We start from the raw sequence: 25,761 nt of genomic DNA, 5'->3' as shown, positions 1-25,761 counted from the left end.
AAGGAAAAACTGAGGCCCAGAGAGTGGCTAGCTCCCACATTATTGATTGAGGCATGACTCTAAGGCAGGCCTGGTATCTCTGTGACATCACAGAATCCCCAATACTAGTCCCTCCCATTCCCAACCCCAAGCACAAGTCCTCTTCAGCAGGGAGGAGGACCTCTGCCACACCCACTGGCACCCTGGGGAACACCCCGGAAACAATGAGGAGCCATCCTGCCGGATGCAAGTCTTCCACCCCTCCAAGTGCAGGGTGCAAGCAGGCTGAGTCAGCTGGAGGGCCAGCCCTGCCCTGGGGAATGGGAGGAGCTGCCTGGGTTGCAGCTCTGCCCAGGCTGGTGAAGGCTGCAGCTGGCTGGACGTGACAGGGCACCGTCACCGGAGGGATTGATCCCTACCAACAGTCTTCCTGGGCACAGGCAAAAATGTCTAAGGCATGTCTGACGTCTTCCCTTGTATGCTGGGGGAGGTGTTCTCAGGCAGATGCCCCTCAAGTCAAATTCACACTTGAATTACCTTACACAAAGTTAGCAAGCTGGCTAACAGTGTGGTCTGGAGCCTGACTGCCTGGGTTCAAATATTAGCTCTGTCTCACGAGGGAAATTTTGGGGTAATGGAAATGTTCTACAACCGAATTGTGGTGATGGCTATACAACTCTCTGTAAATTTACTAAAAATCACTTAATCGCACAATTAAGAAAATCCTGCCTAAGCCATTTAAAGCTTTGTGTTCTTGGCCACATTACTTAACCTCCCTGGGTCTCGGTCTTCACATCTGTCATACAGGAATAATAGTACCTGCATCATAGGGTAGATGAGGATTCAATGAGCCAATAACAGAGGACTTTGGAACCTAAGAAGGGGTCAATAAATGTTTGCTACACTGGCAAGGAGAGATCAGGCCTCACAGAGTTATACTTGGCAGCACACGTATATTTATTTCTAAGTTCCTAAACCAAGTCTCCAAACTGCTCTGCCCCAACTAGCCTTTGAGCCTGTTATTTGCTCTGCAAATTCTGGATGCCCTTGCCTCTCAGATCAAATGCTAGTTCCAATCAGAGGTCATCTCTCTTCTCTGCTCCTTGTGCACTTAATCTTTCACAGCACAGGCTCAGAAAGGGCTAAATGGCAGATAATTAGCTCTGCTCACCCCTGGGTCTCAGATCCTTGGGACAGGGAGAAGAGACATTTTGTTTGTCCTGCCCCTGTCCAGGTGACTTGTGTCCCAATTGTGACAACCTGGGCATTGAACTGAATCCAACAGCAAGGGCTGAGACAATCACAACCTCTATGGGTCCTGGCAACGTGGCCATAAAGATTGGTGAAGGTAATGGGGTGGCAAGGCAGGTTTGCCAAAGCAGGGGTGGGTGACCCTCCTTAGACCCAGAGCCTTGGATCACACATAACAAGTGAATTCCTGTTTCCGTCAGTTACAGAGGGTACAAACTGTGCAAAGCTGCAGTAATAAGGTGACCCACAGCCAGAGCTCCAGGGCTGGGCAGGCATGGTGTTTTCTGATGCCTGCAGAGGTTACCACAACGTGCAGTCAGGAGGGGCTTCCTGGACTTCCATTACCCATCTCCAGCTCCTCTGTCTGAGCCCTTAGACAGCCTAAGCCTGAGGCTGACCTGGCAGAAACCTGTGACCCCAACAAGTGACTGTGTCTTGCGCAGGCTGGTATCCTGCTACCAGCGGCCCCTGTTAATATTGCCTGGGCCTTTCCTAGCACAGCCCGGTGTGTGGGCATCCGCAGAGCAGCCCCTGCTTGCTCTTTGCCTATGATCCTGGGCCAGGAGAGGCCGGGGCTGGAGACTGGGGGAACCGAAGAACTGAAAGGGTGACGGCTGAAGGGACCATCCCGTACTCCTCACTTTAGGAGAACACTTCTGATTCAACCGTACTGCCAGGGAAGGGGGGACACTGCAACCCCCAGGAAGCCTTTCTGGCAAATTATTCGATGCCATAACCAAACACAACTTCCACCCAGGAGGGAAAACAAACGCCTCAGAAGAAGGACTAGGATCAGAAGCGGGGCGGCAAAGGTCCCCGCACTTCTCTGCCCCCACGGCGCTTTCCCGCAGACGCCCCGGTGCGGCGCCGCCCTCCTATCCCGACCCAGCCAGTTCGCAGGTTCCAACGTGTCCCTTCCCCTCCGCGCCCGGCCGCGTCCCCGCCCTCCCGGCCCGCGGAACTCTCGGAGCCCGGAGGAGGCAGCGCCGCCCGCAGCCCTCGGGGCGGAGGTGCAGCCCGCGGCAGCCCAGCGCCCTCCCCGCGGGCGCACTCACCGAAGTCCCTGCGCCCCTCCGCCGGGGCCTCGTGGGTGAAAATCCAGGGGGGATTGGTGGCGTAGAGGGAGGTGCCGGGGGGGTTGGCATGCTTCCTGCCGAAGAGTTTGCTGAAAGTGCCCTGCACCGTCTGGTTCTTTCTCATGCTGCCGCAGGCCGCGCGGGCGCCGGGGAAGGACCTGTCCGCCCTCGCCCTGCCCTGCCCCGGACGACTGAACCCCGCACCGGCTCCCCAGGGGCCTCTACCAGGCCATGTCCCCCGCCGTCCTCCGCGCCCGCGCACCGGGCGACAGGTGCTGCGGGCGCCGCCGCTCGCCTGGAAATGCGAGCTACCTGGGCAGGTAAGAGGCTGCGGCTGGGGCGCGGCCCCGCCCCGCGGCCGCCACCGCGGCTGCCGCCCCGCCGCCCAACTCCCCCGGCCGCATTCCTGCCTGCCTCCTTCTACAACAGGCCATTGTCGGCACGGCCCCGGTGGGCTGGGGACCTCGCCCAGCCCACGCCCAGCCGCGGAGACGAGCCGCCCCTCCCCCAGGTAGGCTCCTGGCCCTCCTCCTGCAATCTCCTCTCCCCGGGCGGGAGGAGGCGGGCAAGTCCCCTGCCTCTGCGGAGGTTCAGGTCAGGAGCAGGTCAATACGGGACCTTTGGAAACCACTCCTGCGCCCAACACCGGGGACTTGAATGGTCAAAGCTAACACGCGGAAGGGTTCTTTGGGCCCTCAGGAGTGGGGGCTGTGGGCCGCCAGTGGATATATGGAAATGCCCATGAGAAAGAAAAGGAGGAAAAGCAAAAAACTAGTATCCTTTCTGATGACAAGGGTGGAAAGCCTCCTCCTTGACAGAGCTCCCGAGGGAAGGTAGGATGACTAAATCTTGGCATTTTTTGTACATCAGATTATTATTTTCTCTGAAATTAAGTGAATGTAATTTTTAAAGACTTATGGTCGAGTCCACTTAAGGGTTCATTCAGTTCACTGTCCAGGGAGACCAGCTGTGAACCGCCGCCCTAGCTGGGCCTGGGAAGGCGGGGCCAGATGAGGACCTGGGAGACTATGAAAGGTGCTGGAGGGGTGGGGAGGCGAGTGGAAGCAGGCCGAGGGGTGAGATTTTGATGCTTTCTGGGCAGCAGGAGTGGAATGCTGGGGGTACTGGTGGCGATGGGGTCACAGATAGTTGGGGCACATCCCCTTAAAAAGGCCAGGTGGTAAGGTCAGAAACCTCCCAAATTGTCCACTTAAAGATGACTGGTTAAATAAATTATGCACATTCACACATCCTTTTCCCTGGATTCAATTATTAACACATTGCCACATCTACACGCTCAACCTCTCTTCACACACACACACGTGTTTTTTTTAATACATTTTTATTTTGCTGAAGGTTGAAAGTTGTCTGTATCATGGCACATCTCTACCCCTACCAATGCTTCTGTATTCATTGCCTGAGAATAGGATGTTCTTCGAAATGACCATAATACAAAGTTATCACACTCAAGAAACTTAACATAGAGACACTATTACTCTCTAAAATATAATCCATATTAAAAATTTCCCAATCATCCCCTAAAATATCATTTTAGGTTTTTTTCCCCAATCCTTAGTCAAGATGCACACATTGCATTTGTTTTTCATGTCCCTTTAATCTCTTAATTTAGCACAGTCCCTTGCTTTTGTCTTTCATAACAGTGATATTTCAGCAAAGTCCTCTTTACTTGCTCCAGAGTTAAGAGACAGAAAGAGTGGGGCCTCCAGGGCTTGTGGCTGTGAGATCATTTTTTCCCACCAGGAGGGGAGGGACTGAGGAACAGGTGGTGTGAGGGTGAGGGGGGTAGACTGGACCATCTTTAAAAACACTGTGTTCCCCAAATGATTTTGGTTGGAGTCACACCTGTGGTCAACCCTGCCCCACCCCACTCACCACCATGGCACTCCTGGAACCGATTCTTGGTTGTTCAAGGAGTATTCGTGAAAGCTCTCTCAGTTGCCCAGTGCTGTGCTGAGGGTTTGGAGTACCTGGGGATACAGGAGAATTATAGAAGTCTTATTTCTACCACAGAGGATCTTCGGCTCTCATCAGGGAGCTAAGGTTTACAATGATTCAGGTGGTGGGCCCTGATGACAAAGTTCAGAACAGCCATTGCAGTCATTAATACTCACAGAAGGAATTCAGAGGAGGGGTGGTCGTTGTGGGCTGGAGAAGTCCAGGAAATCTACTTAGAAGAATTGCAATTTGAGCTGGCCCATGAAGGATGACAAGGATGTTAACAGAGAAGGGGAGGAACCTGTTCTAGGGCATGTGCACATACCCGTGCCATCTAGCCCTCCCCCCTCGTATCAACACATGATTTCTCCCATTGTCCCCACAGGAAGGACACAAGAGAAGCTCTGATGCCACATCGTGCCCTAGACCTCATCACAACCCACCCAAGAGCTCTAGACACTCAGTCACAAGATAGGGGCTTCTCTCTTGGAGACCTCTGCTGCATGAAGTCCCTCCCACCTTAGGTAGCTCCCAGGCTCTTACACCCTGAACCAGCCCCAGCAGAACCACCATTGAGCCGCTTCATTCATACGCAGCTTCCACTATATGACTAGTGTTCTCGAGAACGGCTGTGTACCCAGCTCTGGGCTGTGAAGGATCCAGATAAATCAGACATGGTCCCGAGTTCAGGTTGCTTTAGTGTCTTTGGGGAGACAGGGAGACATATGGAGAGGGGAAGACTAGGGAGGTAAATGAAGAGGAGACTAGCAGTGGGACAGCAATCCAGAGGAGATGCTTTCAGGGTGGGCTGGAGAGTCTCAAAAGGTCGTCAGAAGGTGCAAAGGCCCCTGCAGAGACTCAGGGTGGTGGATCTGGGAATTGGGGGGTGGGGTGGGAGGTCACAGCAAGGTTGGCCAAGGTATGACAGCCTTAAAAAGACCAGCTGGTAAGATCAGAAACCTCCCAAATTGTCCACCTAGAGATGACTGGTTAAATAAATTATGGCACATTCACACAATGGACTAATAATACAACTCTAAAAATTAATGAGTCAGCTGACTGTGTCCTTATCTCTAAGATAAAGTGATACACTGTTGACAAAATGTTGTATGTAGTATGCTACCATTTGGGGCAAAATATGTATGATCTTATTTGCTTGTACTGGCACAGAAACTTTGCAAAGATACGTCAGAAACTAATAAAAGTGGTTACTAGTGGTGGAGGTGGGGGGAACTGAGCAAATGAGGGGATAGGAATGGAAGGGAGTTTTCACTTGCTATTTAAAAATTTTTACTTTAATACTTGCTATTTAAAAATTAAAGAAAAAATAACTAGGCAGGAGAGTTTAGTCTAGAAGCATGGTGCATAAACCAGCAGCATGTGCATCACCTGGATCTTACTTAGCAATGTAGAATCTCTGGCCCCATCCCCGACGTTGGGCAACCTCTGTGAACCTGTTTGTTCATCTGTAAAACAGGCTATTAATTTAAGGTGGTTATGAGATTCAGTGGGCTGATGGATCCAGGCACCTGGCAGAGGCTCTGTGTTTAACAGGATCCCTAGTTGATTCAGGAACATGTCTAGGTTTGAGAAGCTGTGGCCTAGAGGCAGTGGTCACCAGGATCAGGCCCTGGTGACTGAGCAGGCAAGGGTGACAGCGGGGTCTTAAGGATGTTCATCTAGCAGCTGGGTGAGGATGATGAGGAGAAATGTAGGCTTTGGGATGGACGTGAGAAGCCACTTAATGGATGGCTTAATTGATACAAGTTGGTCAATTGATACAAGCAGGAGGGAGTGGGGGGCAGGAGTTCCATGCTGGTGGTAGAAACAAAAAGGGCAAAGTTGTTAATTTGTGGAACATTTCTAGGGAGAGAGGAAGGGCTTGGTAAACAGCTTGCATGGGGGAAGTAAAAAAAAACAAGAACTCCAACACTGAGCCATTTTCCTGTCTGTAGCATGGGAGCAGTGACAGCACCCATCTCTGGGGTGATTCAGTAGATACTGCATGTGAAGCACCAGCACAGGGCCGGGAAGGAACACAGGGGGCACTCCGTACGTGTTCATCAACTTCTCTCCCTTTCTGGTTCCCTTTGCTTTGTGGGTTCATTTTGTTTGGAGACAGAGGAAATGGGGAAATGAGGGTGATTTCTGACACCAGAAGGGCTTGAGCTGCAGAATCTGGATATCAGGGCTCTCTCTGCCCTCACACCACCCATTTCACCCCTATTCCATTCATGTTTGGGTGGGCCAGAGGAGTCTCAGGAAGGCTTGGGCTTGGCGGGGAGCAGCACCCCCCAACCACCTCCCCACCAGTTTCACCCTGTTACCCTTTGAGGCTGAGACCCCTGGGGCAAGGCCAGGGCCTGATTCTCTGTCCAGCTCAGCACCCCATACCCCACTCCACCTAATAGCAACACTTCACACCTGCTCCCCCAGTAAAAGAAAGCCAGACAACAGGCTCCCCTTAAAACAGCCAAAGCCCCATCCTTTAATTAAGTCTCGGCTTGGCAATTAGCAACTTCTGAGAGCAGACTTTACACGTGGGGTAGGATAGACGTTGTAGTCACCGCAGTGATGCAGCCAGGCCTTTGTGAAGTGCATGGCCCTTCCTCCTGCAAAGCCAAGTGCTCCTGGCTGGGAGAAGGGCAGGCTGAGAAGTCCTGAGAGTCACCTTTGTCCCCACCCTAGGTCTCCTCAGCCATCTCTTTAGGGTAAAAGTCAGAGCTCCCATCATCCCAACCCACATGCTACTGAACTGCAGCTCCTCTTTCCAGCCTCTCACTCCAGGCTGCAGACAACTGATGCCAGACCAGCCCCTGAAACTTTCCTCCGGCCTGCAGGGGAGGATGGGCTCTGGTGCTCGCTCCCTCAGCAGTCCTCTGGACTGGGCAGGTGTCAGGAGATGTGCGCAGGCTGAGAGAAAGTCCGGCTGATGTGGACTCCTCCACCCTGGGAGGGGGTTCAGAGAAAGTCACTGCCGTTGTCTGAGAGTGTGGGCAGCAGTGTGTTCTGGTGCTGGGGACACCCGTTCCCCTTTGTAACCATGGGCTGTGTTGATGGGACCATGACACAGTGGGAAGGATGCTTGCTGGAGAATAGGTTTGAATCCTGACTCTGCTGCTTAGCAAGGGTGTGACCATGGCTGAGTTATCACCTCTCTGAGTCTCAGTTTGTTCATCTGTGAAACGGGGGCTATTAATGTAAGGCTGTTACGAGATGCAAGAAGATAGTGGGTTAAGGTACCCAGAGAGTCTGACTCACAGTAGATACTTAGTGCCTGCGTGCTCCCGCCCATTCCCTACCCTGATTTTGGGCATGGAGAAGCTAACAGAGACCAGCAAAGGCAGAACAGAGGTCCTGAGAGGCTGCGAGAGGGCTGTGCCAATTCAACAAAGAACCTCAAGAGGGGAAATTCCCCGGGGACCCAGGAAGCAGGGTGGGGCAGGGTCCACAAGGTCTCCTTGAAGGCCAGGCAAAAATAGCCCCTTGCAAAACATATCCCACAATCTGAAACTGTGTGCATGTATAAAAAAAGAGGATTAAGTATGAATCTACAAGATTCCATGTAGATCACAGCTGTAAGTAAAGTGTATTCATGAATGGCCAGGGGTTGGAAGGAAACAGGACCCTTGAGAAGGTTCAGTTGGAATGGCAGGACTACATGTGCAATTTTTTACTTTTTAGTAATGTGCTGTGTTTGTTGGTAGATCATTTAAGTTAAAACTTTACAAATAACAAAGAACATAATTTAACATGGAATGCATTTACTTTTTTTTAAAAGGCACTGGAGGGGGGCACCTGGATGTTGGTTCTAATGCCACTTCCACCACGCACCTCCTGTGAGAGTTCGGCGCCTAACTGAGCCTCAGTCTCTCCACCACTAGGATGGGATGGTGGGACCCAATGCTCAGGTGTGGTTTCACACCTGGTTAAAAAGCTTGTTGGCTGGCAGAGCGGAAGCAGAACATTAAATGAAGCTGTCTGGCACTTCCTGTGTGAGAAGGCTACTTCTGGCTAAGGAAAGGGATGATAAACGGGTGGCATCAAGCATTTCCCGGGCACAGCCATCTCCTCGGCACTGGGCCCAGTGCTTGGGCAGCAGGAAGTTCTGACATTCAAGATGAGTCTGTCTCTTCTAGGAACTGCACTGCCCCCCCCCCCCACAACTCATGTGCAGAGACCAGCCCTAGAACTGGACTTCTAGCCCTGGGTGCATTTCTGTGTGAGTCCTCCTGGGTCTGGCTAATCTCTCCCTCTCCCTGAGAGCTGGAAGGAACACCAGCCACATCTACCATTCAGTGAGTATCTCTTTCATGACCGGCGGGCCCGAGTGGATTGCACGCATTAACCCACTACTGTCAAGTCAGCCCTGCAAGGGAGGGAGTACTACACCCATTTTATGAATGAAGAAGAAAGACTTCAAATGATGTTTTCTCATAATCTATGGCCAATCGGTTCTGTTCTCAGGAATACACCCCAAAGAAACCTTCACCCAGTTCCTTAGGGCACACACAAATGTGATGTCATGGCCCTGTCATCCGTGGGGATGAGGAGTTGAAGACTCCTGGGGGCCCTGGGGAGACATAAAATGTGGTGGGCACAGTCCCTGGACTACACAGCCACAGGACGCAAGAAACTAGACACTGGTATGGCAACAGGGATCTTAAAAAGAGTCAGAAGTGATCAGAGCAATCAACAGAAACAGCTCTAAACACAGTGCCATTATGTAAATGAAAGCCACCTGCACACAAAACAACTACATGTATATATTTATATGTATTTTGCAAGAACACCTATGAACAAGAAGATGGTCATTAAGCACATTAGAATGTTTGGCTCCAGCTAGGGTGGGTGGGGAACGTGGTTGGAGACTAGAGATAAAGGCAGGGACGGGGGTGGGGGGTGGTAATACAGCAAGAGAGGAGACTTCACAGGCCAGTGATGATAATGCATCATGAGGTGAGGTGTATAAATAACTCAACTATTTGTACTTGAGGGCCAACAAAGGAAAAGGAAGTAAGGATCAGAGAGGTCAAGTAATCTATCCAAATCACACAGCAGGTAAGGAGGGATAGAGAGAATGTCCAAGTAAGCAGGCCTGCTTAGAGCCAGGCAGTGGCAGGACACTTGAAACCATCTGCTTGCACCTCAGCAGCAGAGAGGGCAGGAGGGGCAGAGGCTGTGTGTGTGGCAAAGTGCCAGGGGGCTTGCTGAATCTTCCTGAGTCTCACCAGCTCTCCTCATCCTTCCCAAACACCCGTGGAACACAGTGCAGATACAGATCACAGTCTACCTCCTGGGAACTTTGATAATGAATGAAATGAGGTCATGTGTGGAGTGGCAGAGAAGTCAGAGAAAGGGGGGCTTCCAGGAGGCAGGGCTGCGTCAGTGTCACCTGTAGTCTAGAAGTCCTCCAGGCAGGAGGCAGTGCTTTCAGCTCACCTAGTCCTCACAACCAGCCTTCTGGGTAGATTGTGTTTCTATACTCGCTTTGCAGATTGCAAACTGAGGCACTGAGAAGGGAAATGCTGCAGCTGAGAAGTAGCAGAGCTGGGATGTGAACCCAACAAGAAGGGGTTCAGAGGCCCTGATCTTAACCGTTCTGTGATTTACAAATGAAGTAAGACAGATATGGCTTGACTGGCCAGGCCTCCCTAAAGGAGGTCTCCCCAGCCACTATCCCCTCTTAAAGCTCCCCCAGTGAGGGTGGCACAACCTGGGCTGAGGACACTCTTGGCAGTGCCCAGTCCTGTGGTCACTCAGGAGGATTCCTGCCTGAAGTCCTTAGGTTATGACTTGATTCCCCCTCCTTCAAATATCCAAGATGGAGGGACCCAACATCTTCACTGTGCTCAGGCCCAGAGAGGGGATAGGGCACATTTCAGGCCACCTGACCTGACAACAGCCCTGCACCTCATCCCCTTCGGCTGAGACAAGGTGTAATGTGTGCTAAGTCATGGTGCCCTGCTGCCCCGGGCCTCTACCACCTCCTGGGCTCCTCCTGACAGCTCCCCAGGCCCTGGGCTGGGAGCCAGGCCACTCTTCCCAGAGTCAGAGATGCTGGCCACTCTATCCTGAATGCCATGTTCCCACCTGCCCTCCCTCTCCCAAGCAAGGTATCATCGCCCCAGAACCTTGATGACCCCCGGATAAGAGGCTGGCAAGGCAAGCCCTGACTGCTGGCTCCTCCCTGCCCTCATCCCTGACAGCGCCCCCTCCTGGCCCCTCCAAGCCTCCTTGGAAATTAGGGGTCATTACCATCAGGGTGTGAGATCTGAGTAGAGCTGCACAAGTCATCAACACGCCATCTCCCAGCCTGTCTGTGGCCCCATAAACAACAGTGCTGACACAGTGCCAGTGAGGAAACAAGCTTGCCAGCCCAAGCCGGTGTGGCAGAGGGCAGGAAGTCACCAGCTTGCTCTCTCCCCCTCTTGCTGGTCCCCCCTTTCCTCGCCACCACTCACCCCAGAGAGAAGCCCAGGTCTCTTCTACAGGAGGGATTTCTGAAACATCCCTGGAAGGTATCTACCGAGTCTGGTGTTGGGGAACTGGGATGCTACAGAGGCGGGGGAGGGTCTGGTTTTTGAAGGTGGGGACAGCCCATTCAGCCACCTACCCATCAATCCAGTTACCCACCCACACATGATAATAGCTAATATTTATTGAGTGCTTGCTCCTTGCTACGCACTGTCTTAACTGCTTTGCCCAACCCTATCAGATAGGGCTCTTTAGCCCACCCATTTTACAGATGAACAAACAGAAGTATAATTACTTGCTCAAGGTCACACAACTAGCAAAATGGTAGAGCCAGGATTCAAGTTCAAAGAGTCTGATGCCTGGGCCTGCAATCCTCTATAGCATACCACCCACCACCTATTCTTTCACTATCATCTATTCAGCCACTCACCCAGCCACCTGTCTATTCACCTATCCATCCATCCCTTTATCTCCTAATCCACTGTTTGAAGGAAAGAGAACAGCATATGCAAAGGCTCAGAGGAGAGAGAGCAGGGCATGTCTAAGAAATTAGCCACTGCACAGAATGAGAGGAAAGAGCAGGAGATGAGGCTAAAAGGTGAGCAGGGCTCAGATCGGAAGGGTCTGTCTGACTGTCCATGCACGCTTCCGTCCCTCCATCCATCATCTCTGTAATTTGGAAGGAAGGGAGGGGAGGGGAGGGAAATGGAGAGCTGGCTGGATACATTTCCTCCCTGCCAGCGATTTCTTAGGACATGTTGAGGGTCTGGGGGAACATTAGGACTTCTGGAAGTACCTGAATAACTAGGATGATTTCCTCCTCTCTCCACTTACCCCCCTACCCACAGTTCATGTGTGCTGGGAGATCACAGGAAGAATGATATATAGAGCAGGTCAGTGACACTTCAGCCTCTAGCCCTGCGCCTTGTCTCCTTAGGGAGACAGAAGGAATTGTGTTGTCTAAGAACCACCACAGTGCCCCTGCCCACGTAAGTTCTCCCCACCTTGGCCTCCTCAGAGTCCCTTGCAGGTGTCCCAGGGAGCCCCTGGAGCCCCTGGTTGTATCTCACCACCAAGGAAGGCCCTGGTCAAGGATGTCCCAGGTGGGACGACATCATAGGGCTGCATCGGTGCCACCGAAGTTTGATTGGCAGGAAGGAGGAGAAAGGCCCCAACCCCACCCATCTGTGTGGCCCGGAGCTTGAGGGCCTCTTACAAAAGGCTCTGGTGCCAGTCCCACGGCCTGTCTTACTCTCCAACTGCAGTGCCACCGTCATCCCCCTGGGAAAAGGGACTAGGAAGTGGGCCACTATCCAACTCCTCTGGTTCCTCTGCCCCTTCACTTCCTAAGATGCTTCCTGCAAATGCTTTTGCACATCCCATCTTCTAGGCAGTGACAGATAAAGACAGCTAAAGTTTACTGAGCTCTTGTGACGCTGAGGCCCTGTATGTAGGCTATCCCACTGAATCCTCATGGGAACCCTACAAGACAGACTGTCTTGTTATTCCTACTTCATATGTGGGAAACTGAAGTACAGAGTATTATTATCAAAAGGTCAGGCACCTAGCCCGGGAGGTGGAGCTGGCATTTGAACTCCAGGTCCCCATGCTCCAGCAGCCTCCCCATCTGCAGCCCTCTGAGCCCCTCTCCCCTCCTCTGCAGGCAAACACACTCTCAAAGGTGCAGAAGAGCACATTCAAAACTGAGGTGTAGCCGCTGGATGAGGCTGGTGATAATTGCTACTTGCGTTGTGCCCATGTCTCATCACACTCCCCCCACAAGCTGGAGGAGTAGATAGCCTTATTATCTCCATTTTGCTGATGAGGCAACTGAAGCTCAAAGGGGCTTAAGACCTGCCCAAGGTTGCCTGACCTGTAAGGGCAGAGGCAGGCCCTGAGCTTGGAGCTGCAAACTCCAAAGTGCAGGCTCATTCCTCTGCTAGCTGCCGCACCCAGTGCCATTTGCTTTGCAGCAGGACACAGGCCTCCCATCAAGGAGTGAGGTACTAATGGTGGAATGTCAGGCATGAGCTAGGCTAGCGGACGTGCCAGTCAGCCTGGATTATTTGAGAGGACAGAGTGTCTTCCCAGAAGACCTGTAGTAATACCACAGAAAACCCGTCCTACTCAGAAAACCCCACTCTCGAGTCACCCTCTTCCCATTGTAAATCCTGGTATAAGAGACAAAAACATACACTTGTATATCTAACAGGTCTCGGAGGGGTCTGCCTGTTGGGGGGGGTCATGGACAGAGGGTTCCATTCAGGTTCCTTCTCTTGGCTGTAGCTCCAAACCCAAGTGAAAAGAGGGTAGTGAGATTCAGGAGGGAGGGGAGGGGCTCGTGAGACTCCCTACCCGCTCTGTAAGCTTCACTGCTCCCTGCGGAATGGGAGGCTTCGGGGAGGGCTGCAGGGAGCAGGTGGGGTCTTCCTCAGCCAGCAGCCCAGGCCCCTCCACCCCGGCATCACGGACCGCTGGTGCTGACTGGCCCTTGTTGTGGGGCTGCCCTGGGCACTCTGGGATGTTTAGCAGCATCCTGGCCTCCACCCATTGGATACCTCCAGTTGGGACAACCAAAAATATCTCTAGGCTTTGCCAAATGTCCCCTGGTGGGAAAAAAGTCCCCATTGTGAACCGCTTCTCTAAAGTCACACATGTATCCACACACAAGCACAAACAACCATTAGCCCCCCCGCCATGCTCCCCCCCACCGCATATGGAGCGCACTTGACAGGAAGGACATCTCAGGATGTGACAAGATGATAAAATGAAACCCAGAGCTAACCTGAGAAGTATGCAGCCCGACCCCACCCTCCCTGTAGAGCTGGCCGGGCGGGCCCGGGGAGGGGTGGGTGTTCTCAGCCCTCTGAGGTTGGTCCCTGGAGGCTGGCAGGCCTTGGAAGGGGCAGGGCGAGGCTGGAGCTGCCCGGGCTTCTTCCTCCCCTGCCCCTTCCCCCTTCTTCCCTCCCTCCTCTCCCCCCTCCTTGCCCTACGTCTCCTCTTCCTTCTTTCTCTCTTCCTCCTCCCTCACCTCTTCTTCCTCTTCCCAGGGACTGTCCCCCTGCCCCAGTTTCTCAGAGAGCCTCATCCCTGGGGGGGCTGGGGCCCTGGGTGGTGGGGCAGCAGCAGCTGGGCATGGCCGACAGGCCGACCCAGGGCAAGAGGGCCCAAGCCTGGGCCTGGGCTGGGGCAGGGAGGGAGGGAGGTGTTCCTGTCCTGGTGCCCCCACCAACGAGTCACTAGGGGCCTTCGGCAAGGACATGCCACCTCACCAACTTGGATAATGCTTAGATGCCTCTGAGCCTCAGTTTCCACATTTGGAAAATAGGAGTAACGTCCCAAATGACTCTTAAGAGCTTTGGCCGAGCTGAGCGCAGATGCTTGGCACTTGGTACAAGCTCAATCCTCTTAGCAAACTGTGTCGCCTTTCCTTCTGTGGGGTCTCTGGTCAGACCCTCCAGCTATCCTGAAAGCACCTGCCTCTCTTACCCCTGACATCAGCCACCCAAGCCCGGAGCGCTGGGGCCAGGGGGTCAAGACTGAAGGGCAGGGGGGATGTGGGGCCTCTGAGGTTCCCTCATCTCCACGGCCACAGGTGAGCCCTTCTGCAGTGGCACTAGGACCTGAACCTCATATCCTCACAATCATACTTACTATGAAGAAACCGAGCACTTCTGTGGCCCAGGAAAGGAAAGTTCTGCAGGTCAGGCTGTCAGCCTCAACACCGAGGACAGAAGTAGTCGCAGCTCATTCTCACTGCCTGCAGGAAGCGCTGGCAGGCCTATGGGCATTTTTGGCTCTCCCAGCTGGGAGGGGATAGAGTGGGCAGAGACCAGGGTGTTGCTAACCCTGCCACGCACAGGACAGCCCCGGGACAAAAAGAGGTATGAGCACATGATGTCAGGGGTGCTGAAGGCGCGAGCCCTGCTCTATGGGGCTTCAGATTGGTGCTCCTATTTGCGCTATCTTTGTTACTTGAACACCCAGAGCCTGGCATGCAAGAGGAATAGTTTAGAATGAATGAATGAATGAATGAAACAACTAATGTCACATCTTCAGCTCTGCTAAGAGATGGTAATTCATAGAATAAATCTCCCACTGTGCCACCCTGAAGAACCCAGAACTCAAACTGAGGATTCCCTACTGTGTTCCTGCCAAACTGGAAATCTGGCTTCCTGTCTGTCCAGTGAGCCTGGGGCCTGTGGAGGGCAGCCCTGGCTACTTTCCTGCTGCCCAGCACTCCTGACAGGAGCTCAGGAAGTTGACAGAATGAAGGCACAAATGAATTGGCAGGCCCAATCCCCACAGTGCTGTCGACACCAGATGCATCAAAGAGTATAGGCTCCGGGTCTGAATCAACTACAGATGGAGCTAATAATAACACCTTTCTTAAAGGGTTAATGTGAGGATTAGAAGAGATAATCCATTTAAAGAGTTTGGTGCTGTGCTCCTAAGAAAACCATTCGATTACCACCATCACAGCCCATTTCCAGTGCCTGCCCCTCAACCTGTAATCCTATGCCCCAGGGCTGAACCTGGAAATCTGGGAAGACTCTTGTCTGCCAAACACCTGTTCGCCCCTCTCTCTAGTTTGGTTGTGTGTCAGCACTAGGTTAAGCCCCGAGGACACAGAAATGAGTGGGATGTGGTTCTGACCACTGGGAGCAGTTTGCAGGCTGTTAGACCATTAGCAGAAGCCCCAAAGAACCATGAGTTGGGACCAGGATGAGGACAGCAAAATGTAAGGAAGCACTCACAGTGCCCTGGCAGGACTCTGAGAGTTAGCACTTCCTTAAAATGTATGTGTTTGCCTTGCCCTAGTCCCAGTCCAGCAAAGGACCACATCTGAGTGCCTGGAGGCACAGAGAAGGGTGAGACGGGGGCAGGGGCTCTAGCATCAGAGGCTTCCTGGAGGAGGTATCAAGAGAGCTGCTGGCTTGGAAGAGTTGGAAGAATTTCAAAATGCAAAGCCGAGGGCACATGTATTCCTGGTAGGGAACTATGGGAGCAAAGACTGCCCCGAACAAAAGCCTTGGGCAGTTTGAGTTGGGCAAATAGTTCGTAAATTAAATGCAAAGAAGAGTACATTATGACTTGAGTACTGGCTGTTTCTTTTGTAAGATGGCAGGGGCTCAGCTTCCAATAATTCTGTAGCAAGGGGTTCCCTCCCAGTTCCCTGAGGCCTGGAGGGCTGTGAGGCCGGGCGGAGCAGGAACAGTTGTAGCTTAACGGGAGCAGAACAGAGCCAGCCTGACACACAGGCACCTTGTCCTTTGGGTTGGACTGTCCTAGCCATGAAGGTACCTGGTTGCTGGTGTGGGATCAGAGGCGAACAAGACAATTCAGTCACAGGACGATGTGATAAATGTGGCCATGGGGGACCCCTCCAGGGGTGGTGGACTTCCAAGGCCCATCAGCCAAGAGTTCTGGTTATGAAGAGCGGGCATTGTTGGGTAGGAGACACCCTTTGTAACAATGAGAGATGTTCTAAAGTAGAATGGTCTGACTGGTTGGAAGGGGAACTACCCCTTAAGAGTCCAGTTCAGTTGAACCAACATTTAGTGAATACCCACTAAATGCCTTGTTCTGGAGTGAAAGAAGGAATTGGATTTTGGAGGCTGTTATGTCCAGGGTAAGGGTGGAGAGCACTGCTCCTAAGGAGCTCCTGGCCAAAAGGGAAGACAGGGTCTCCCCGATGGATGGGAGGCCGGGCACGCCAGGCTGGACGAACAGCCTGAGCAAAGGAGGGCAGCCTGAAGGACAGGATGTGACCAGGAAATAACAGGCAGGTAGTTAGGCCAGAGCACAGAGAGCAGGGAGCCCCATCTTTAGAGGTCTGCCTTCTAGGTGAGGGATCTTGGGCTTTATTTTCTAGGCAGTAGAGAGAGCAAAAGATAATATGAGGAGGCAGCCATTCGATCTGCCATTAATACAGAAGGATTAATTTGGCGTGAGTGTGAAGTACAGGCTGGAAAGGCACGAGACTGGGAGGCAGGAGACTGGGTAGAAAGCTGGGATGGCCCAGCAGGAGAGAGGACGGGGCCTGATGGGAACAGTGAGCGCGAAAGAAAAGCAGACAGCTTCCTGTGTAGCTACTAGAATTTCTGTTAAATATGCCTCTTAACTGTTCACTTACTAGCAAAATGGCCTCGAGTGTCAGAGCTGTAAATTATCTTAGAAGTCACTCAACACCTTTATTTGACAGAAAAGGAAAGGAAGGCTCACAGAAGGGGAATAATTTGTCCTAACTTGTCCTGTCGCTTGGGAAGTGCATGGCAAAGATAGCACCAGAAGGCTTGTTTAACACAGTTACTTAGATTTCAAGAAGATGGTACATGAAACTTGAGGGAACGGAGTTTTCGGTAGTAGTTGAAGATGGGCATATGGTAAAACTAAACTCCAGATCTCAGCTTTTGAACTTGCTGTGACTTTGATCAAGGGACTTAATCCTTCTAAGCCTCCACCTGTCCTTAAATAGTAGTACCTATGTAAAGGTTCTTGGGTTGTAAAGTTTATAAACATTTAGCACAATGCCTGGTTCCGTAAATGTAGTGGTTTTTTTTTTTTTTTGGTTATTGTTGTTATTGAGATTCACAAGTGCCTCTCAGATAGTTAACCTTTGTCTTACATTGACCTTTCATGTGAATTATATACATTACGATAGGAATTCCTTTACATGTGAGTTTGCTAGTGCTCCTAGCTAACTCTCACGTGTGTAGCTGTCCTATCCACCCACCAGTTAGCCTTCAAGGAATGATTCCCAACTCCTCACTTGCACTCTCTTCCCTTGGGTGTCAGAATGAGAAGTTTTATTGTTTCTGATATTTCAGCATCACTCAGTGTATGATGACCTGTTGTGTACAGGGCTTTTTCTAATTCTAGTACATTCCCCCATTCCTTCCTCTGGGAAAGATGTTTTAGTCCTAGGGACAAAAGAATAAAAAGGTTATCTCACCTCTGGGAGGGAAGAACCCCCTCCCCTAAGGTTCATCTCCCTGGGCACCCATTTCCCATTGACGATACCAAGTTCTAGCCCAAGAAAGTTTATTACAAAGTAAAGAAACGAAGTGTGAGAAGTGTCACTCATCATAGAATTGCGGCAGCTCATTTCCCAGGATTACTCGATGGTCCACACCAGCAGCTGTAATAGTGACCAGGTAGATGACACCCCTACTAGAGCCATCCCTGCTCATGGCCAGAGCAATAGCTGCAGAGGATTTCAAGTTGGAGAGAGGGAGAGACAATGGCTTATCTTCAAAGATCTTTTCATTTTCATCTTGTCCACACGCCTATTTTCACTTTCAGACCTCTAAACCCATCTCCTCGAGATGAATATTTAGTGGTGTTCACTCATATGTAGGTTCATGTGCGGCATCTCCTGATGTCCATGGTCTCAATACTCCCACCCTGATTGATTTGAAATGCAGCTCAGAAATCCTTGAATATTTAACAGTTGGCCCCCATGAGCTGGCCCGAGTTCCAGCACAACACTGGTTCTTACAGTAACCAAACATGTGTCTTAATTTGGTGTACTCAGAACAACCCTGGTTTATGCTTTCTGTTCTGAAGTCCCATCTAGTTTAGCCTTTCTCCCGCCCGTTTTGCTCTGAAAAGTGTCCCAGTTTGGACATTAAATTAAAAGGTCACCCATGTATTCCTTTTCTTAACTTTACTCCCTTCCCATGTTAAAAAACCCTCCCCAGGCACCCTTCCACTTGGCTAGTTACCATCCGTGGTGAAGCACCTGCACTCCTCCGGGGACATGCCTGGTTTATATGCTGTATCCACATAACCGTAGATGTAGGTGCTGCCAGAGCCACCAATGGCAAAGGGCTGTCAGATCAGCATTCCTCCCAGGGTGCCATATACCTGGGGGAGGTATCCTCAGGTCAGACTGTAGAAGCATCAATCCGCTCCCTGCCACTGAGACAATCAGGTGGTCTGCACACTCTGCAGTGAAGCCCCCCTAGTTCATGGCCCCACCAGTTGAAACTATACTTGTTTTTAGAGGCAGTGTCTTTAGAATTTATTGCTAGAATGATGTGTAACCTCCATCTCCCTCCATAAGGGAGCGGGGAACCCCAAGGGAAGCAGTGCATTAGGAGAGACTCACTTGGCCCCCTTCACATTGTCCCAGGCAGGTACCATAAGATGTGCAGATAGGTCCTCCTGGTATTTATAAGCGATATTCTTCAGCACGTTTGCAGCAGCCAGAACAAGAGGAGGTTCTTCCAGTTCCAAGCTAAAGGAAATGTTAGTAACAGAGGTCAACATAAATTCCTGACCTTTCACCCTCCTGTGCCATTCCCATTATCCCTGCCAGGTGACACCTGAAACTGACAAGAGTTCAAACCCCAGCTCTCCTCCCACAGGTGCAGGGGAACTAGAGTCTCACGCCACTGATTGGTAAGAAGATTTCAACTGTACCCCTCCTTTACTCTGTCCCAACTACCCTTTCCCCATGGCCTTGTGACATAACTCTGCTGCAGGGGCCCTGCCCATGTGGGTAAAAGCTTCACTTCTACCCCAGTGACCTTGGCTTCCCCCTTGGTAACCGCCTCGTATTATGGTGGGCCACACCATCATTTTCTGCCTCATTATTTATGTGAGGACAGTGACTTACAGTTCTCAAATCATTTTCACGTGTTATCATTTAATTCTCAAAGTAACCATCTGGCGGGGGAGGCGAGGTTGGTCCTGTTCATTATCTCCAGCCTACAGACGCAGAAACCAGCTTTGAGAGATTCAAGTGCCAGTTCAAAGCCAGGGAAAGCAGGAGCCCAAACAAGAACTTTTCATTTTGCACTGCAAGGCTCTTGGAACAGGACACTGTACAGGGGCTCCCTGGCTGGGGGGCGCTCTAGTAGGTGTGCACTGAAGACCCCACAGCTTCATACCCATGGAGCTCCAGCTGGTAAGTGGCCATGTCGGCCACCGCCTGGGCATCAGCAGCCGAACCAGAGAGAGTACAGTAGATGAGCTGGTGTAGGGGGGACAGCTTGTCAGACACTCGGTTTACCACAGCCTCTCTGTTGGGAAGGAGCCAAGAGTCGTCAGCATTAGAGCTGCCAGAATTGTTGAGGTTCATCATCCAGTGTTTCTCAAATTTATTTGGCTAGAGGGCAGCCACAGACATTTAATGCTTAGGTGAAAACAGGAAGCAAAAATTCATCTCAAATAAGCAAAACACTGAAAATAATGATCAAAATTAGATTTATTTTCAGGCTTAGACTTCCTAAGAACAGAAAACACACTAAATTAAGAATTCTGTTCCTTTTATCAATTTTCTTTGCTATTAACCATCTGGAGGAGGTTACATGTTGTATGGAACATAAAGCAAGTCATATTTATGATCTAAGCTCATATACTTATTTTGCTTGCGAGGAAACTGGCCAAAGGGAGGAAGACAAAATTGGTTCAACGTGTGATGGATGAGAAACCAGAATATCTGCTTGGCAGAACTATATTTTCTCTATCTAAACATAGATGTAAGGAGGCCCCTCAAATCTCTGTCTCCTATCCACTTCTCAGCCCCTATTCCTTTATACCTGTGCACTACAGGGACAGGCCACATAAGTATTTGGGCCCCAGATTCTCCCCCATGAATTCAGAGACTCAAAGCACCCACCCAATATCTTATCATAACGGTTATAAAGGTTATATATTATATAACCTTTCTGAAAGGTTAATTCAATTTCTCCAAAGCTCTAGTTCACCAACCAGTCTCTTCATAAATGGCAAGAAAAACATGTATTTGGGGCCATTAGCGTCCTTCCAAAAGCATGCACCTTCCCCAGTACTTACCCGGCAGACACTTGGGAATCAGAGCCCACCACAATGCCCCATCAAACTCTACTGCCATGATGCTTGTCTGCAGAGACACAGAAGGTGGGATGTCAGTGCAGGAAGACAAGTTACAGATGAGGAAACACTCCCAGAGAGGGGAGATGACCGGCTCAAGATCCTACAATAATTCAGGCCAGAGCTGAATCTCAGTACAGGATTTTTTTCTCTATCTTCCCATTTTCTCTGTCACCTCTCCTAGCTGCAAGAGAATGTCGCAGCATGGCCATGGCACAACACAGAAAGAACTGTATCCCTAAGCCCCAACCTTCCTAGGTGAAATCCTTTCATTGTAAGGAAAGAGGTGGGGATGAGACTCCGAGAGGTTGTAGGTTTGGCTTGAGGGCACCTCCAAGCACCAGTAAGGCAGCCACATAAGTGAATCACCTCCAGTACAGGCACTTGCTGTGTGTCCAGATGCAGTACAGTGCTGACGCAGAGCACGTTACTGTGACCTTGGGAAACAAGCTCATGTCTTTTTTTGGCCCAGAATCCTCCAACCCTCACCCCACCCCTTAATCTGAAGCAAGGTCTTTCAGTTTATTGAACAACAGAAAACATGGAGGGGGTCGATGATTAGCAGGGCCACATGTCAAGGAAGGAGGAAAGCAGCACGGAACATGTGAAATGGTTTAAAATAAAGGTTTCATTTATGGATTTCTCATCAAGAGGTAAATAGATATCTCAGTAGCCAGGGAACAAGATCAATACCAAGAGAGGATTTGACTAGGTAGTTTACGCTGACCTTTCTAGGTCAAGAAAATAAATTAAGGAAGAGCAAACGTCTCTTACTCTACTGTTCAGTTGGGAAGAGCCATAGAGCTCCTTGGTTCAAATGAGGAAACAGCCTCAGAGAAGGCAACTGACTTGTCCAAGGTCACAGAGAATTAATAGCAGACCTGGGGCTAAAGTCCTGGTCTAGCTGCCCTCCCTTGTTTTGGCTTCCACTTCCTACCTTCCACGGCTCATCTGGCAGTAAGGGACTTTTTCTACTTATAAATGGTTTTATTGCTCTTTCCCACCACCCCATAAGTTACGCTGGCCCCCAGGGATATCACCCTGAGTGTGCTTTCTGACGTACAGACTTATCATGAATGGAGGGCCAGAGAATAGTGACAACCCCATCTTAGAGGTCATTCCTCAGAAACAAATCTGCCCCCAGGCCAAGCGTGGTGGCAGTAAGTCTGGGAGGTGAAGCCAGCCAGCCTTGGGCTGCCATCTTCCCCAGGTACCCAGGTTGGGCACAATTCCCCATCAGGTGCTGGGAGTGGGTATCGAAGACTCAGGGAAGGGAGAATGGCAGCACATTGGCCAAGCAGGAGCCTTCCTGGGCTGAGCTGGGCCAGGGCACCACATGCTCACATGGAACCCCCATTATCAGGGTGCTGTGAATTGCTCAGTGGCCAGTTTATCAAAGGTCTGTGTGATGAGCTGTCTTGTCTCAATCAGTGCCCGTATTACACTCTCCCAAGGGCGGTCCTACTTCGCCCAGGGCACCATTTCCTCATCTCTCTGCACCTTCTCCACCCCTCCCTTGATTTAACCAGCCCCTCTCTCTAGTCCAGAGAGAAGGCGAAAGCGCTTTAGAACAGCTTCCCCTTGACGCTTCCAGCTAAAAGCCAAAGTACCCCTTCTCCGCCAGCCTCACTTGTCCAGTCCCTTCTCGGACCCCTAGGTGATCCCCTGCAGAGTACAGACGCCCTGTACTCATTGCAAGCTCCGGCTACTACAAACTACCTCCTCACTCTTGTTAGTCTCCGCATTTACTTCCAGGCGCTTCTAGGGTACCCCGTCGTTCCACCTCCTCCACTCTTCTGCTAACGCTCAAGCCCAGTCTCATTACCCCAGTGTAGACTTCTCTAGCCCGAGGTAAATCCCCGGTTGGTGCTCCGGTCGGCAGCATCTCTGCGCCGCGCTCCTCCTTTGGGGCGCTGGTTTCCGACCTGGGACAGCGCGCTGCGCGCGGCCTGCAGCTCCGCCCCTTCTCCACGCCCGCCAGGGGGCGCCCGGGTTCTCTCCGCCAGGCCTGACCCCAACCGCTGACCCCGGCCGCTAACCCGAGTCTGGCATGTCTGCCCGGAGACGGGTGACGAAAGAATCCGCCCCAGGCTGGGGTAAGCGGGTTCCGACAAGTGAATCTTTGCAGGAGGCAGCAAGGAAAGGAGGGACTGGTGCGTAAGATGGACGAAGCTGCTTCCCAGAGCCTCATATCTGAATTCAGTGCCGTCGCCCAGAATAGTCTGGGTTGGCCACTTCCCGACGTGGGCGGATCTAGCCAGCCTGCGGCTGCTTTCGTTTTCTTTTCCCTTACGCGGCTCCCTTCCAAGTAGCGCGACCAGAATCGACCGGTTCCCGGGACTTCCCGAGCGCCCCGCCTTGGCCCGCCCATTTCCTTCCCCAGCCGCCCTTTCCGCGCCCTCTCCAGCTTACAAGGGCCTCCAGCTCGGCGGGGACGCCAGGGAGCACCAGGCCTGGGCGCGACTCCGGGATGCGCGCGCGCGCCAGTGGCAGGCTTAGGGTTCCCCGCGCCTAGCGGGTGCCTCTACCTCTCCCGAGCTTCCCTGCCGTGGCTGGGGACAACGCTGCTGCTTCTAGCCGACTGGGTGCGGCTCCGGCCGGAGCTGCCCAGAATATTCTCCTTGTTGGTGCCCTCCACGCTGCCGGGGCTTCGGGTCTGGGGGGTGGACCTGAGCCGCTGGGCTGTGCTGGGGCTGGGGGCCCGCGAGGTCCTTAGGGCGATGAATGGCTCCAAGAGCGGAAGCGCAGGAGTCCTGGGCTGGCTGGCTGCTTCGGAGTCCCTGGCGGCAGCGCTGCCGGTACTTGCCGTGTTCCGAGAGCTGGGCTCCTGGGGAGTCCCCAGGGACTCACAGCACTGGGGATGTCGCCTCGACGCCTTCGCCCTCAGCTACTTTGCAGTGCTGCCCGCAGCTGCTCTATGGCGCAGGCCCGGGAGCCTTTGGGTACGCGGAGGTCAAGGGGAATCTGCAGACGCGGTGCGCCGGCTTCTAGGCTGCCTGGGCTGGGAGATACGGCGCCTGCCGCTCGTTCTAGGCCTGTTGGTCCTTTCCTGTGTCGGTAAGGGGAATGCAGGGGGAGCAGGAGGAACACTAGGGGACTGGGTAGGAATCAAGAGTAATGGTCAGTGAGATAGGTTAATGTGGGTTCTGGAAGATGTGGGTCAAGGGAAGGCCATCCAGCTCGGGTCTTGAGCAGACCTTTCCAGGGTAGACCTTTCCACTGGACTCAGTGCTGTCAGGCGTTGCTTCATTGGCCACCCAGTTCTTTCATTGGACTCAGAACACATCCTATGATCTCCAGCCTCCCTAATTAAACCCCTAAAGGTCTGGTGGGGCCTCAGGGTTGTGAGTTCCAGGATGGCCTGCTGAGGTGCAAGGTTGTGTCCCTTGTGTCCGCTTTCTGCTGATGCCCTCCCTGATAATGGCCAAGCATGAAAGAGAGGGGTGGCCCAGGAGCAGTGGGGTTGGAACCGCCCTGCTTAGACTTGATATTTGTGCCTGACCCATCTCTTCTATCCCTTCCCAGGGGAGATGGCCATTCCGTTCTTCACTGGGCACCTCACCGACTGGATTTTACAAGATAAGGCAGCCTCTGCCTTCACTCGAAATGTAACTCTCATGTCCGTTCTCACTTCAGTCAGGTCTGTGGGCTGAGGGTGGAAGGCTGAGAAGTGGGGACCCTGTGCACTTCCTTGGGGATGCCTAGGACCTTCTCTCTGTCCCCTGAACACATGCTGACCCCCTTGTCTCCATCTCTAATGTAGTGCTGGAGTTCATGGGTGATGGGATCTACAATGGCACCATGGGCCTCACGCATAGCCACTTCCAGGGAGAGGTGTTTCAGGCTGTCCTGCAGCAGGAAACAGAGTTTTTCAAAGAGACCCAAACAGGTATCTCATGAAATTCATTATATATCCATGTATTGTTTGTATCCATATGCATACATCTGCTTTTACTTATAATCTTCGTCTCTCTCTTTCACACACACACACACACACATTCTCATTTCTTAAACCTCAAGAGCAAAATATTGTATTTTATCTTCAGAAAAACTTAACTTTTCTATCCAAGATTTTTCCGTAAACTTATCTCTGTATGTGTATTTAGACAGAAACTACAGAATTTCAAACCTGGAAATTTTGAGATCACAGAGTCCAACTGCCTTATTTTGCAAAAAAGGAAATAGGCCTAGACCCTAAATGCTGAAGCCTGTATAGTCACTCTTGGGTAGAGGTGAATTTGGGGAGAGTGAATCTGTCTCTTGATTCCCAATCCAGTGCTTGGCACAGTTTCCTGGACAGCCTTCTAGCAGCACTCTCTGTTTTTCCCCTAGCTCTATTAAGTGACGGGCGTGAGCTCTTCCTGCTTATGAGTATGGCATGGGGTATATAGGCTCTGAAAGGAACAAAAATCTGCCAGAGCATTAATTCACATGGGCGTCAGTTAAAATGAAGGCCTTTGGCCTGGCTCTTCCTCTCTAATGTTATTCTCCCTGCACTGAGATCCCCATCGTCCCATCCCCTGACCTTGTTTTCTGCAGAGTCCTCAGAGCATGGGGACACCCTTTGCCAGCACAGCTCAGCTCACTGCTTGTCCCTCCCATCAACTCCGAGCCTCTCATTCACTCCACTCTCTTCTCCCCAACGCCTGGCAGGTGCCATCACATCTCGGGTTATAGCGGACACGTCCTCCCTGAGTGAGTCTCTGAGTGAGAAGCTGAGCCTATTGCTGTGGTACCTGGTGCGTGGGCTGTGTCTGCTGGGGCTCATGCTCTGGGGGTCGCTCTCCCTCACCATGGTCACCCTGCCTCTGCTTTTCCTTCTGTCCAAGAAGCTTGGAAAATGGCACCAGGTACGTCCAGGGAGTTGCCTCGATCTACACAAACCCTTGTCTCTCAGACACAATGGACTCATTCCTCATCGATTCCATATCTTCATGGGGCGCCCTATCCCTGTCACCTGTGTCCCCAGATTGCTCAGTGCTGAGCTTCATATTCTCTGTGTCTTCTCTTCTAACTTCTGCCCATAATCTGTCTTTAAGAATATGATCACCAATCTCAAGAATATGATCCCCTGTTCCCCTTCTGAGTCATTGCATTCCCTCTGTATCTCTTTAGTAGCCAGGAAGTATAACCACGCCCCTTTCTCTTTTCTCTTTCATCT

The 25,761-nt window shown here is 51.7% G+C and overlaps 2 protein-coding genes and 1 pseudogene across 3 annotated transcripts in view; 1 reads left to right on the top strand and 2 right to left on the bottom strand.

Annotated features, from left to right (window-relative positions):
• Positions 1-2,495, bottom strand: part of C16H6orf132 (chromosome 16 C6orf132 homolog) — a 32,802-nt gene extending 30,307 nt beyond the window's left edge. For both annotated transcript variants that reach the window (XM_036927571.2, XM_057493991.1), the window contains exon 1: positions 2,286-2,495. In XM_036927571.2, the coding sequence (XP_036783466.2) occupies positions 2,286-2,430 (145 nt within the window). In that variant the 5' untranslated portion in view covers positions 2,431-2,495. The remainder of the gene's footprint in view (positions 1-2,285) is intronic.
• LOC118933426 (antigen peptide transporter 1-like) overlaps positions 1,898-25,761 on the top strand; it is a 28,384-nt gene continuing 4,520 nt past the window's right edge. Inside the window, 4 exon segments of the mRNA XM_057494002.1 lie at positions 1,898-2,320; positions 2,441-2,626; positions 24,364-24,489; positions 25,254-25,450. Of these exon segments, the coding sequence (XP_057349985.1) occupies positions 2,608-2,626; positions 24,364-24,489; positions 25,254-25,450 (342 nt within the window). The 5' untranslated portion in view covers positions 1,898-2,320; positions 2,441-2,607.
• On the bottom strand, positions 17,773-23,110 carry LOC118933427 (proteasome subunit beta type-9-like; annotated as a pseudogene).

Source organism: Manis pentadactyla, chromosome 16 (assembly GCF_030020395.1).
Source record: "Manis pentadactyla isolate mManPen7 chromosome 16, mManPen7.hap1, whole genome shotgun sequence".
Lineage (NCBI taxonomy): Eukaryota > Metazoa > Chordata > Mammalia > Pholidota > Manidae > Manis > Manis pentadactyla.
The sequence above is the reverse complement of the archived record's forward strand: the minus strand, read 5'-3'. Positions and strand labels throughout refer to the sequence as shown.